General features: G+C 38.0%; 1 protein-coding gene, 1 long non-coding RNA gene and 1 pseudogene across 5 annotated transcripts in view; 2 read left to right on the top strand and 1 right to left on the bottom strand.

The window, feature by feature from the left end:
- The window catches only part of LOC146462743 (uncharacterized), a 142,569-nt gene extending 128,581 nt beyond the window's left edge, over window positions 1–13,988 (top strand). For all 4 annotated transcript variants that reach the window (XM_085085227.1, XM_085085226.1, XM_085085225.1 and 1 more), the window contains 6 exons: window positions 4,831–4,913; window positions 5,123–5,170; window positions 5,503–5,601; window positions 6,031–6,129; window positions 11,974–12,072; window positions 12,377–13,988. In XM_085085227.1, coding sequence (XP_084941353.1) covers window positions 4,831–4,913; window positions 5,123–5,170; window positions 5,503–5,601; window positions 6,031–6,129; window positions 11,974–12,072; window positions 12,377–13,978 — 2,030 coding nt within the window. In that variant the 3' untranslated portion in view covers window positions 13,979–13,988. The remainder of the gene's footprint in view (window positions 1–4,830; window positions 4,914–5,122; window positions 5,171–5,502; window positions 5,602–6,030; window positions 6,130–11,973; window positions 12,073–12,376) is intronic.
- LOC146462742 (uncharacterized) overlaps window positions 1–14,089 on the bottom strand; it is a 93,000-nt gene extending 78,911 nt beyond the window's left edge. Inside the window, exon 1 of the long non-coding RNA XR_014857060.1 lies at window positions 14,001–14,089. This is a non-coding gene — a long non-coding RNA (uncharacterized LOC146462742). The remainder of the gene's footprint in view (window positions 1–14,000) is intronic.
- LOC146462744 (uncharacterized) lies at window positions 13–3,034 on the top strand (annotated as a pseudogene).

The raw sequence follows: 14,089 nt of genomic DNA, 5'->3' as shown, positions 1-14,089 counted from the left end.
CTTATAGTCATAATGTACTATGTTAATTTTTGTCATTCCATGAAATCAAAGGGTACCTTATACACATGTCTGGATACACAAAAGGCACATGTAACAAAACATTGTAAGGCGGGGGTAGGTTGGTTTGGTGGTGCTGCCCTAGCGTACATATATAGACATCAGAAAATTATGGTCAAATTGTAAGCTGTTTCTATAGCTATAGCTAACTCCACAGTCCTCAAACGACAAACTGTATCTATGGATGAACTGCTCTAAGGCCATTTGTCACCGAATACTTGAAGGGTAACCCAGATTCAGTAGGAAAAGCTTTATGCTCTACTTTATGGCAGTCCAAGGCAAAGATTCCGTCTCGAGGTTATGTTTTTTGTGGTGAGAGCACTGGCCATTCAACAGTGTGGCACGGGTTGGATTCGCGTGGCTTACGTAATATTTGGGTTTAGTTTGTTGTTGTGTCTCGTCCTTGCTTTGACAGTTTGTCTCCAGATTCTGCAGTTCTCCTCCCTCCACAAGAGGCAACTCATGTGAATTCCAAGTTGAGCAGGAATCTGAGGGCCAGTTGTTAGACTAGCTGATTAGTGTGACCCTCGTTAAATTATCTCAGATACTCTTATCAAGCTTTTTATCACCACCCAAGGTCTAAATGAAGAACAACAACAAATGTCATATACATTGAACTAAGCTCATCCACCATCACCTTTCACCCATATAACCAGTAAAAAGCAAATTTTGAAGAACTTCAAGATGTTCCAAAATAATCATGAAACTATCAGAACTTTTCACAACCTCCACTGTTTTCATTCCAACGCAATGAAAACATACTAGGTAACTTTCTTTCTGGGCTTAACTTCATTCTAATCAAAGGTAATTCAGGCCAAACTACAATCAGTACAATCCTGGCCAACTGAGTTAAGGACACTTGGCTCAGTTTTTGAAAGTTTTTCTCTAAACTTTGCCTCAACGGAATCAGCATTTTTGCTGTATGTCACTTGTTAATGCGATCCCCCCTGCCCTGTATTCAGTGTTGAGCATTAACACATGTGGAAATCACACGCGTAGCCAAAACATGGCATATCTGCTGGGGCCTCGGCACTGAACAAACTCACAGTGCAGAATGGAATCCTTTTTTACAATGGGCGACCAATTTCTGCTGTGGGTGTCACTGAAGCAGTGTCAAAGCGTCTTGATTGGTTGAAGACAAGAAAGCCATGTGTACTGTTAGCTGACAATGGTAAAGCATTTGATGCGAAGCACCTAATGAAAGCCTGGACAACATGTGGCAGCTATGAAGAGTATCGTAACGTGGTCATCAGGGGTTCTCTGATACACTTCTGGTATTCAGAGAACTCTACCCTGACCGTCAGTCATGTAGTCAGGAGTCTCTGGTTACTGACCTTCTGGGCTCTACCTACAGTGCTCACAATGCACTGGCTGATGTGCACATGCTACAAAAGCTGGCTTCACAATTTGTCAGCGATAGCTGTCTCCTGAAACACAGTTTTAGCCTTTCATGGTTACACGAATGTTACGAATTCTTGGATAAGAAGAGAGCAAACCTGAGGTCACTGCAGCCCGCCATTCAGTCAAAAGCAATCAGCAAAGGAATGGCTGAGAAAATGGCATCTTCAGGACTGACACTTGCACACTTGCAACTGGCCTTTCAGAGGAGTGGTACTGATGGACTATCAAATGTGCTAACTGAGAGGTTCCATGGCAAGCCAAGAGTCACCAGCAACAAGGGAATTGTGGCAAATATTTGTAGCTTCATTCAAAATTAGTGTAAGAAACAGAATACAGTGCAGTCCTAATGCAGCTGCTGGGACCTTCAGCTTTTGGAAATTGACATATAATATTTATTGTACAGATTTCAATTGGCCCTTTAGTGCAATGGCGTGAAGGCTTTGAAAAATTTAGCATTTAATTGGACAATCCCTTATATAATTAATCAGTGTAATGGTGGCCTCCAGGAAATGCTGGAAATGCAAGTTTAAGAAATTCATAACATTTATGAGTCCTTTTGGTATATTATAATTAACGGCCTGCAGAGTTTTGGTAATTTGTTATATGTATTGTACGTATTAGTCCCCTCAAGCTCAGTGTAAATTGGCCTGTAGGTTTCACAATGCATTAATGTGCTGATGAAGCCTTCATGAGTGTTGGCCTGCATGAAGTTTTGAAAATTCAAAATTATATTTATATAATTGTATACACAATGAGACGCACATGCAAGTCCCCTAGCTTGGTGTCACGTACTGCCTGAAACTATTGCATGGAAATTCATATTTATTGTGTATATATATTTAATATATGTCTATATAATTAAGACTGAATGTAATTACAGGTCTGCAGGTTTTGGAAATTCATATTTATTGTGTATATAAGAGTACTGCATGTATAATAGGTCTGGTGATTTTGAAAATTCATAGACTACACACAGTCTCTCATTTTAAAGAGATAGTAGTGCAAGGTTTTTAAAGAGAGTAGCTATAGCAAGTGTAAACACCTGAGCATGTGCAGAAGTCCGCTTCCACGGGAAAACATTGCTTTTCCCTTGCGAGCACATTTCCCTACAGGAGTTGAGTTCCATGTGTGTTTGCATGTTTATATGCTCCCTCTACTAGCTCTTAAAAAAATTAGAGACTGCATGCTCATAGTCTAGAAAATTCATATTTATTGTGTTATTTATTATTCTATGAGCACGCATTGGATGAGATGATAGATAGCCAACGAGGTGTGTAGCGCTGAGTTGGCTATAATCATCTCATATCCAACAAGTGCGAGTAGAATAATTGTTTTATTAAAAACAATAAGAATTAGTGATATATCTTGCTGATTTCGCTTTGCAAAAAACAATCAGAACACAGTTTAATGGTCGCTTTATCTCTGGCATGGTATAATGGCTCATATACCATGGCCGCTAAGCCAATCAAATGCCTGGAAAAATGCATTATACGGTGATCCAGTTATAAATAAGTTAGATAACACTGTACCTGACCTAGCTGCATGATATGTAATAATATTGGAGGTATGTCCCCTTCAGTGTCACTGCACGAAAAAACACCTTTGCGCACATCAAATGTGTGGTCAGACTGTCAAAGGCCGCCTTTGATTACCTTTGATTCGAATGACAGGTGACAAAGGCCGCATTTGATTCACGGTGGAGTCAAATTTGTTTCGAATCAAAGATATCATATATTTGAACCACCTTTGATGCGCGTCATAGGCGGAGTCAAAGTTGTTTGATTTCAATTTTACGCGCGTCAAAGGTAGGGTCAAAGTTGTTAATACATTTGAACTCACTTTTGATTCGAGTCAAAGGTATATGCAAAGGCGTCACATATTTGATGCGCATCAAATGTGTTGTCAAAAATGTTATTATATTTGACCTCATCTTTGATACGGATCAAAAAAAGAGCAAATCCAATTTTTCGTGCAGTGTGTTGGCCTGCAGCTAGGTGTGGAAGTTATAATATTAATTTTCATTATTGTACAGAGCCTTAATTCAATACAGGTTTAATTTATAAATGATGAGTACTACAAATTGAATTGTGTCTGTTGTCAAATACTTGATTTAGTAGTTTTATAATGTAATCATTTTCACTGAGATTTTAAGACAAATCTTGTGCATTCACTGTTTTGTGGAGGGGGCTTGGGAACTAAAACATTAATTTATAATCAAATGTAGTTGAATTGTCAAGGAAAGAGATCTGATGGGTGCTCTTTAATTAGCTGGTGTTTAGGTGATGACAGCTAGAGTCAGAAGAAATTTGTTATGTGTGTATCAAGAGTTGTAGCCGTGTTGGTATCCATGGCAACCAACTTCCTTAATCCAAAATGTCCGAAAAATGTATTGCAGAGTGCATTTCAAATGGTTTTCTGACTTTTTTTGTATAATTACTCAATATTTCAAAACTAATCCTTGTACCATTGAATCATGCGTTTCTTGAAGGGGGACTGGGTACCAAAATATCGTCTTAACTTGAAAACGGGCAAGGGGACCCAACAATTTTTTTAGGCTTATTGATACGACTTCCATCCAACTCTGTGTAGAGAAAAAATGAGCAAATTTTCAGTGTTGCAAATACACAGTATGTGAAAAATAGAAAAATGTTGTTAATAAATGTGTTATTTCTTTCGGTATGGTAACCATAGCAACAACTTCAACAACATAAAAAGTCATCTTACTGTAACAAATTTTCACTGAAACATACAGAGAAACCATTTTCAATATCTGGGGGTGATCATCATGTTGCCTTTTTTATGTCCCTTGTACCTATTAATTTTATTTTAGTTTTTTTCAAATGAGGAAAAAAGAATTTCAATAGTTAACAAACATTAACAAAAACTACCCCAAGAGGGGGGTATTTGGACCTTTCATATTTCAGAAGTTAGCATGGGGACCCCCCTTTTTTATTTCATTTTTGCAGTTTACATGTAGTGAACCACACATGGGTAAAGTTTGGTAAAAATCTGAGTGTAGGTTCTATTTTAGGGGAATGACCTTAAAGTACAAGTTACTTAGAGTTTAATGACTTAAAATGTAATTACATCTGTAATTATTTTATTTTCTTTTGAAAAATTCAAAGTCAAAATTGTAACTAATGGAATTTAGAATCTGATGTCATAGGCCTTGGTAGAGATTGGGCTCACCAAAGTTAAGTCCCTTTAGTGAAACATCCTTCTTTGCCCCTCGAAAATGCGTCTTTGTTATTTCATTACTGAGCTTGAAGTTTACCTTCTTTCTTCTTTGGTGTAACGTTGAATGCAATACAGAATTTACATTTTCGACTATCTCGTTTTGAATAATTTAAAAATTTATTGTTATTTAACCAGGGGAAGCAAGTAGCAGTGGCTTTCTACCTAAACAAACTGATCCAGCAGGAAAGGACTCAAGACGGGCTGATGAATCTCAGAAGGTAGAACCTTTTCACTTTTGATGAATACCATGCCATGAGTAACCGATGGCAGTGAATATTAATGTCTGTACAGCGGACTCGCTGGCTGAGGTGTGCAAAGGGGTGTTAAAAATTATTTTACTAGGTCGAATTATGCATTTTTTTTATGTCACATGGGTTTTAAGAGAATTTAACACGGTGTTTCTCCCTTGTCTTTACCCTGTTTGCAGGACAGGCAACAGAGTTTGAACTGGAAGATTAGAGGAGAAAGGGCCAAAGTAAGTGTAGAGTTGGTATATGTTTATAATAATATTAATATCAAGGACGAGCTAGTGTTTGAATAAATGAATTACATGGTATTAAAAACGAGACAATGTAGAGGACATTAAAGGGAACTTCCACTCTTTCAGCAAATTGACGTTAAATTTCAAATTATGTCTGAACAAATTGTATGAGCACTTTTTCCCTCGTGCCGCGATTTTGCTGTTGCATTTTATCATAAACTCGTAATTTTAAAGGGTATATGATCCCATATCACCCGAGTAATCCATATCGTCATCATTTGATAACCCTTTATCTACTCTGAGGTCGATGTACTTATTATCAACAGGCATCAAGAAGTACTATGCATAAAGCTTCCATCAGTGGACATTGTGAAACTGTCAAAATACTGCTTGATTGTGGCAAAGATGTGGATCAAAGAGACCAGGTTTTAAATTTATTCCTTTATGTAGATTAACGTGCAAACATTTGTATTCAGTGGTTGTATTGTTTTGCATCGCGTTGTGTTGCGTTGAATTATGTGTTTCATTATACCGCCTCGCACTGCATTGCACTGCATTGTAGTGTGCTACCTGTTGTTTTTTTGTTGTTGTTGTTGTTTTTTTCTTTTTTTGATTGTATTGTTTGCGTAGCAACCTTACCTTTTGATGTAATGGCTAATTCTGATGATGCATTCAACTTAGAACAAACTGGTACAGTAGCGGTTGTCAGTGCCTTTATGCCATGGATTGAACCATTGGCTGTCTATACGATGTTTCGCAGTTAAATCTGTTGTAAATCTGCTTTCCATTTGCAATCAAATATACCCGTTGCGAAATCCCATGTAATTTCTCTGTGCTGTCTTTATTTTTGCCAGTTTTCTCTGACGCCTCTTCACCTTGCCTGTTGGTATGGACAGGAATCTGTTGTCAGACTGTTGTTAGAGCATGGGGCAAATGTCAATGCTGTAGATAGGGTGAGTTAGATAAAAAGGTAAATTATTGTATCAGATATAAAGTTAATTCTTGTCTCCGGAGACTTGAAATTAACAATTATTCCATGAGCGCGCGTTGGATATGAGATGGTAAATAGCCAACGAGGCGCGAAGCGCCGAGTTGGCTATAACTAATCTCATATCCAACAAGCGCGAATGGAATAATTGTTTTATTAAATTCTCCGCGTTTGGACATTGCTGTTGAAGTTTACTGAATTTTTATATTTTAAGAAAAAATTTCGTTCAAATTAAAACGACCGGATGTTGAGGCAACCTCCGACCAAAGCGCGCGAAACCTAATGATCACATGACACGCGCAGCTCTTTGCAAACGGAGTTGAATGAAAAATCAAAAGCGAAGAAAATAGGACACAGTCGGACATCTAAAATTCAAGAAACATTTAAATGTACGAATTATAACCTTCCTGAGACTAGCATTCAAGTGCTTTTGGAGTTCAAGCTCATCGAGAAGCGCAATAGTTGTGCACATTTGAGCAAATGTTCTGCTGTGTGGTGCCGAGCGAAGGAAGAGATCAGGGCAAGGACGGGTTTTTTCATGCTGAACTGAATTCCTCGCGGACGATTTAAAACACTTCAGGCAAGTCCAAGTGTACGAGGTACAACCTCACTGAGACAAGCATTCAGTGCAAGTTTTTAAACTTCAAGCTTATTTGAGAAGCGTAAGAGCTGTGCACATTAGTGCAAATGTTTTGCTGAGTGGTGCCGAGCGACGGAAACGAACATGATGGCCGCAGCTCGTACGGATTTCATAGATGAATCATCTGAAGTCCTCGTAAATTCGTAAAAACATAAAGGCAGGCATCAAGCTCTTCCTGAGAAATTTTCTTCGATTGGTTTTAACCTCTTACCGCCAGGATTTGCAAGCCATCCTGAAATTTTTGAAGGTAACCGGTTGTTTATATTATTGTTGTTATGTGATCTAAAAAATCGTAAAATCTTTCAATTTCGAAGATTTTAAAGGAAACTTCAGAGATACGTACCATTAAATAGTGTCATACCGAACTTTGTGGCTTTTCTTGTTGTTATATTGAGATGGCATTGTTTGGAATTTCTTTCTTTTCCTTTTTTCTCTACATTTTTCCGAAGAAACTTTTGCTTCCCGCCGAAAAAAAAATTTAGCTTAGCGACACCTGAAGCATTCGTTTTCCATATAAGGTCAAACTACGGTATATGAGCTGATAACCGAGATTTAGTGAACCAATCAGAACGCTAGAAATGCAATATCCGAGGCTGATAATTTAATAATTACAATTAAACACTGAGTTGCACTGTAACAACACTAAGTGCTTCACTGAAAACCTGAACAGCATCAATCCACTCATACAATTCACCATAGAAATGGAAGGGGAGGGGGTCTTGGTTTTCGAGGATACCAAGATCCACGAGGAAGATGACTTGAGCAGTACGACCATTGTCCACAGGACACCCACTCACACCGACCTGTTGCAGTAACTTTACTTCCACTGCAATCATCACATACAACGCAAGAGGTCTATTTAATAATAATAATAATAATAATAATAATAATTTATTACTTATATTGCGCCTTTTCTAAACAATATTCAAAAGCGTATCACAATAGTATATAACTTAATAACTAAACTTACTACTGTAATGTAGATCATACAAATCTTTCAATAAAACTTACAAACTATTTACATTTTAAAATCAACATAGAATAACAACCACTGTAGAACAAGTTCTAAAATATTAATGGATAAAATATTTTACATAAATACTGATTAAATTAAAATACTAATGGATAAATATTTTACATATTTAACTGAACAAAGCCGAAATCCTGGTCACCAAGAAAGAAGAAAGAGAACAGGATCGCGAACATTTTAGGGAGGTCCTCCGAGCCAATGGCTTAAGTAAACGTGTTAAAGCAAGATATGACGTAATAACCCTAATACCAAAAGAAGAATTATCACAATTAAAACTTCAGAACTGGAGACCAATAACTCTTTTGAATGTTGACTACAACATTGCTTCTAAAGCAATAGCTAAACGAAGTGAACAAATGTTACCCTCCTTGATTCACCCGGATCAAACAAGTTTTGTGAAGGGTAGATATATTGGTGAAAATATTAAACTAATTAGTGACGTAATGGAACAAAATAAGAAACTTAACTGCCCTGGTATTCTATTGTCCTTAGATTTTCAGAAAGCTTTTGACCCCTTAGAATGGTCATCAATATGTAATATACTAAAATTTTACAACTTTGGTGAAGTCCTAAGAAACTGGATAAAGGTCTTTTATACAGCTATAGAAAGTACGGTACTTAACAATGGCTATGCGACTAACTGGATCAAACCTTCTACCGGCGCAAGACAAGGATGTCCACTTTCTCCGTATCTGTTTATGTTAACGGCAGAACTCATGTCCATCAAAATTCGTGAAAGTAGTGAAGTCAAGGGAATTTCAATCTTTGGAAAGGAAATTAAAGTTTGTCAGTTTGCAGATGATACCAACCTTCTGTGTGCTGACATCGTCTTGGTGGAAAAAGGATTACAAATTGTAGCGGATTTTAGTGAAATCTCTGATCTAAAGTTAAATATAGACAAAATCAAAGCTATGTGGCTAGGGAAGTGGGCGGGCAACAAAAACAAGCCGTTGCATTTAAAATGGATTAGTAACCCGACTAGAATTTTGGTTTTTTTTTTTTTGTTCACGATGAGAAAGAAAACTATGAAATGAACTTTAATCTTAAAATGCAAACGAACACGTTTTGGGAAAGCCATGATAATCAAGGCGCTCGGGGTATCATCTTTGGTATATTCAGCTTCAAATCTCAGTGTGCCAAAAGATACTGTTAACAATGTCAAAGGTAGGTTGTTTAGATTCCTTTGGAAAAACAAGAAGCTGTTTTCAGCTTATACTCGCGCCATATTTGACTGCGTGGTGCGTACAATCTCTTTTAGCAGTGATAACCTCCAGCATTGCTAATTACCCCAAATAGATAGATACAGAGATATAGTGAGGCAATAGGTAACCACCAGATAGAATTGCATTTCTTGCAGTCAAAATGAAATACAGGGGAAAACGAAATTTATCGTACGAATGCTTTTTATAATCCCCGGGCTTTAATCCTTACATTTTCACCTTTCGTTTAGAGACAGAAACCATTTGTACGGTCCTGATATGTATGTGACGCCAGGTCAATGACGGATCGTAATTTCTGGTATGATCTAGAGTAACGTTACGCATCACGCGTACGTTATCCTTGTACGTTTTTCGATGTTTCGCTGTATATATATTTTTAAATGAAATTTAGGGGAAAGCATTTGTTATTCACCTTTCATTTGAAGACATAAACCGTTTCTACATTGATTGTTTTTCTATAGTAAACGTGAGACATTTTTATCTATCTTGGCCCGCGGGGTCATAGACTGATTTAGTTGCCAAATTTTCGGTTAAACAAAACTAACCTTGACGAACTAAAAAAAGCTAAATAAATAAAAAACGATTAAAAACCTTTCGAATTTTTTAAGTGCTAGTAATGAAAAGATGAAATATGAATGGTTGAAAACTTAGAAAGTTAAAAGATGCACGAACGACACTATAAAAATAGACATATAAACAGATTATGTTTCTTTGCGTCTGTTCATCGCATAAAGTTAAAGAGTCTTCGCCTTGGAAATAAAAAAGGCCTCTCCTGGTAAGCAAATGCCGTTTTAGTCAGTTGTGTCTTGCATTTGCCATCCTGTATGTGACACGTGATGTGGTGAACCTCAGACTTGGCGCCTCACGGCGGGGATGCACAATCCGCAAGCCAGCGAGGCATGCAAGGCAGACGTCTCCGGTTAGCCTAAATAGCACTCAGGGCCCAGTTGCTCGAAGCATGGTTAGCGCTAACCCGGGTTAAATACCATGACAACTTATAGGTTTTAATACCTCTTAACCAATGGTTAGCGCTAACCATGCTTCGAACAACTCAGCCCAGGTTAGCTTAAATAGTTCCCCGGTTAGCAGTTTATGTTGGGGTTGTTCATGCCTCGCATGCCTCGCATCTCTTGTTCATGCCTCGCACGTCTACCTCGCATGCCTCGCTGGCTCGCATATTGTATTCACTTCTCACAGCCCGAGTACAAAGAACGCGACCGAGAATTTAAAGAATTTGGAAACGCGACCGAAAACTTAACTCGTGCTACCCGAGTACAAAAAACGAGACCAAGAACAATAACTCCTGGCCCGATGTCTTATCTCTCGGCCCATCCCGACCAAAAGAATTTAAAAGAATTTGATAATGCTACCGAAACCTTAACTCGTGCCGCCTTATGGCCCGAATAATAAAAGAGACAAAATCAAAAGGGGAGGACTTTATCAGGATTATGACAAAGGTGGCCTTCATCTGACGAATATAGAAACAATGATTCAAGCGTTACGATTTGCATGGATTCTGAAACTTATACAGAATAGTCATCCCGGTTGGAAATTTATTCCTGATCATCTTTATAAGAAATATGGAGGACTTCATTTTCTCTTATCATGTAATTATCACGTAAAAGACTGTGAAGACATACCCTCTTTTTACAAGGATATTTTGTTGTAGTTCTATGAGCTGAAGACCCTTTACGGATGCCAACAAGGAAGGAATACAATCTTATTTAATAATAGGGACATTCGCATCGACGGCAAAAGTTTTTTTCTGGACGGAATGGTTTAAGAGAGGTATTAGAACGATAAGAGATGTTGTGGATGAGAATGGACAAAGTCGACCATTTCCTGTCTTTCAGTCGAAACATTCATAATCAAGTTGTTTCTGCTATTCCAAGTCACCTTCTGACAAAAGCCAAAATACAAGAATTCAACTCTGAAAAATAAACATCAAGGATCCAGAATCTTTTCGCTTAGATGAAAATGTAACTATCAATATACTAAAAGCTAAATCCAAAGACTTTTACTGGCTAATTTTTTTTCTCGAATTTCTACTTTATTATAACCACAACAACAACAACAACAATTTATTATGAGAAAAGACAAATTACGATATTACATACCCACAGTTAGCAAGGGGTATTCGAGGTGGGTAGCATTTACAATTGTTAATTATTAATAGGAAGTATAATGATGAACAAGCAGGGCCAAAGCGGTGGAATAAAACTATTCCAATGGAGAAAACAAGCTGGAGAAAGATATTTAAATTCATTCAAAAGACGCACAACAAAGCTCAAATAAGCAAATCACCAAATCAATCCGAAGAAAGCGAAAACAACTGCAATTGCCGAAACAAGAATTCTTGCCCACTTAAGGGAAATTGTAATGTACGGAACATTGTCTACCAAGCAGAGGTCGTCACCCCGCAGACAATACAAACCTACGTCGGATTGCGTGACACAACATTCAAAGAACGTTACAGAAACCATACATGCTCTTTTAGAAACGAACGTTACAAAAATGTAACAGAGCTAAGCAAGTATATATGGAGACTTGAGGAACAGAAAATCAATTATCACATTAAATGGAGAAAAGTAAAGCAAGCTAGATCGTATTTAAATGTCAACAAAAAATGTAATCTTTGTTTATGGGAGAAATATTTCATAATTTGCAGACCGGAAATGTCAACACTCAATCATAGAAATGAACTGACATCGATTTGCAGACATTCTAAGAGGTTTCTGTTAAATACCGCGTTTACTTAGTTTACCCGATCGTTTTAAATTGCGCTCAGTTTTGCCGCCCAATAGAATCTTGACACATCACGCAAGCAAGCATTGTTCCCTATTTAATGTGTTGTTCCCTATTTAATGTGCAATTATCGACAATATGTATATTGACCTTGCAATCTTTTTGTATATTTAGTTTCAACGCACAGCTCTTGAGAAAGCTGAACGCCAAAATCACCGATCCATAGTGCAGTTACTTCTGGAGAATAACGCAACTCCAAGTTTTCAGCGACCGGTAAGAGTCACTTTCTGTCGATTTTTCTGGAGCTACCTTAGGAAAATGCAGACGGTAACCAGCATATTCGTTTATATATTTATTCACTTATTTTTTTAGGTGTTTATTTATTGACTTATTTATCCCTGTGAATAAGATATGTATTTCAGTCTTTCTGACTGCAATATATGGTTTTCGATTTAAACGATTTATCCATTTCTTTCTTTTGATGTGATAACCGATAAGAAGATCAATAAGAAGAGAGTAACCAATTTATTAAATAACAAAATTCATCTTAAAAGTTTTTACACTTTTTAAATTGCAGTCCAGTCTGAAGATACTAGCGCGCAAGGCTATCCTTAGCATGGACAGACGGTCTGGTTTTAACCTGCTGCAGGCAGCTGTGTTAGAAGCGGACTATAACATCGTTTCCAAAGCGAGTGTCCTTCTAGATGACTTCGTGAAAGAGATGAATGTTGAAACAATAGGAAACGACGCTAACGCGTTTTCTGGAAAATCTGCTACTGAAATTTTGTCAAATGAGGAAAGGAGACGTCCAGGTCATAGTGATATTGACCAACTTTACCAAGGCATGGTCGAGAAAGTCAAAACGCTAAATGAGCTACACTGGTGTGCAAACAGCGACGATGCGGAAAAGGTGATAGAGCTTGTGTTGCATGACGGCACAGATATCAATATCCCAGCAGAAAGCAATTGCACGCCTCTTTTGTGGGCAAGTCAATCATCTTCAAGTACGTTGATTAAGACCCTCATTGATCTAGGTGCGGACATTAATGCTCAAAGGACCGATGATAAAGCATCACCTTTGTTGTTGGCGGCTTGTTCCGACAACTATATGGCCACTCGCCTACTTCTGAGGCATGGAGCTATTGCGAATATTGCGAAGACTGACGGATCTACACCATTGCTGTGGTCTGTTCATCAAGGCCTCTTTCACATTATCCAATTGCTTATTGATTCAGGATGCAGCATCAACCTGGGGGACAATTATAGCACAACCCCACTTCATCTAGCAGTCGAGAAAAATGATGAAACTTTCGTCAAGCTGTTGCTTAAAAACAATGCGGATGTGAACGTTCAAGCCAATAAGGAAGGTACGCCACTTCATGTATGCGCCCATAGAAAATTGATCAACATTTCTCAGTTGCTAATTGAATCAAGATGCAACATCAACGTGAAAAACTTCCATGGCAAAACCCCACTTCATATTGCAGTTGAGGAAAATGATGAAGCTCTCGTCAAGCTGTTGCTTAAAAACCATGCGGATGTGAACGTTCAAGCCAATAAGGAAGGTACACCACTTCATGTATGCGCCCGTAGAAAATTGATCAACATTTGTCAGTTGCTAATTGAATCAAGATGTAACATCAATGTGAAGAACTTCTATGACAAAACCCCACTTCATATTGCAGTTGAGGAAAATGATGAAAATGTCGTCAAGCTGTTGATTAAAAGCAACGCGGATGTGAACATTCAAGACCGGGATGGAGACGCACCACTTCACGCATGCGCCCGAAGAGGATTTTTGACCTTTTCTCAGTTGCTAATTGAATCAAGATGTAACATCGACGTGAAGAACGTCTATGGCAAAACCCCACTTCATATTGCAGTTGAGGAGAATGACGAAACTCTCGTCAAGCTGTTGATTAAAAGCAATGCGGATGTGAACATTAAAGACAAAAAGGGAGATTCACCACTTCATAAATCTGCTCGTGGAGGATTTTTTAACATTTCTCAATTACTAATAGAGTCAAGATGTTGCATCAACTTAGGGAACCTGGTTGGCAAAACCCCTCTTCATATTGCCGTCGATAAAAATGATAAAAATCTCGTCAAGCTGTTGCATGAAAAAAACGCGCGAAGCTATGTGTACCAGAAAGGATATGCACCAGTGGAACAATCTTGAGAAGATCCACTATTACACAAACCTGCTGGGTCTTTGCGTCATGGCGTAGTGGAGAGAGAAGAACTTGGAAAGGTTACAAGAGTTCCACTACGGCGCAAACCTGTTGGGCCT

This window comes from Pavona decussata, unplaced genomic scaffold (genome assembly GCF_977016875.1).
Source record: "Pavona decussata unplaced genomic scaffold, jaPavDecu1.1 SCAFFOLD_185, whole genome shotgun sequence".
Lineage (NCBI taxonomy): Eukaryota > Metazoa > Cnidaria > Anthozoa > Scleractinia > Agariciidae > Pavona > Pavona decussata.
This window is presented reverse-complemented; position numbering and strand designations above follow the sequence as displayed.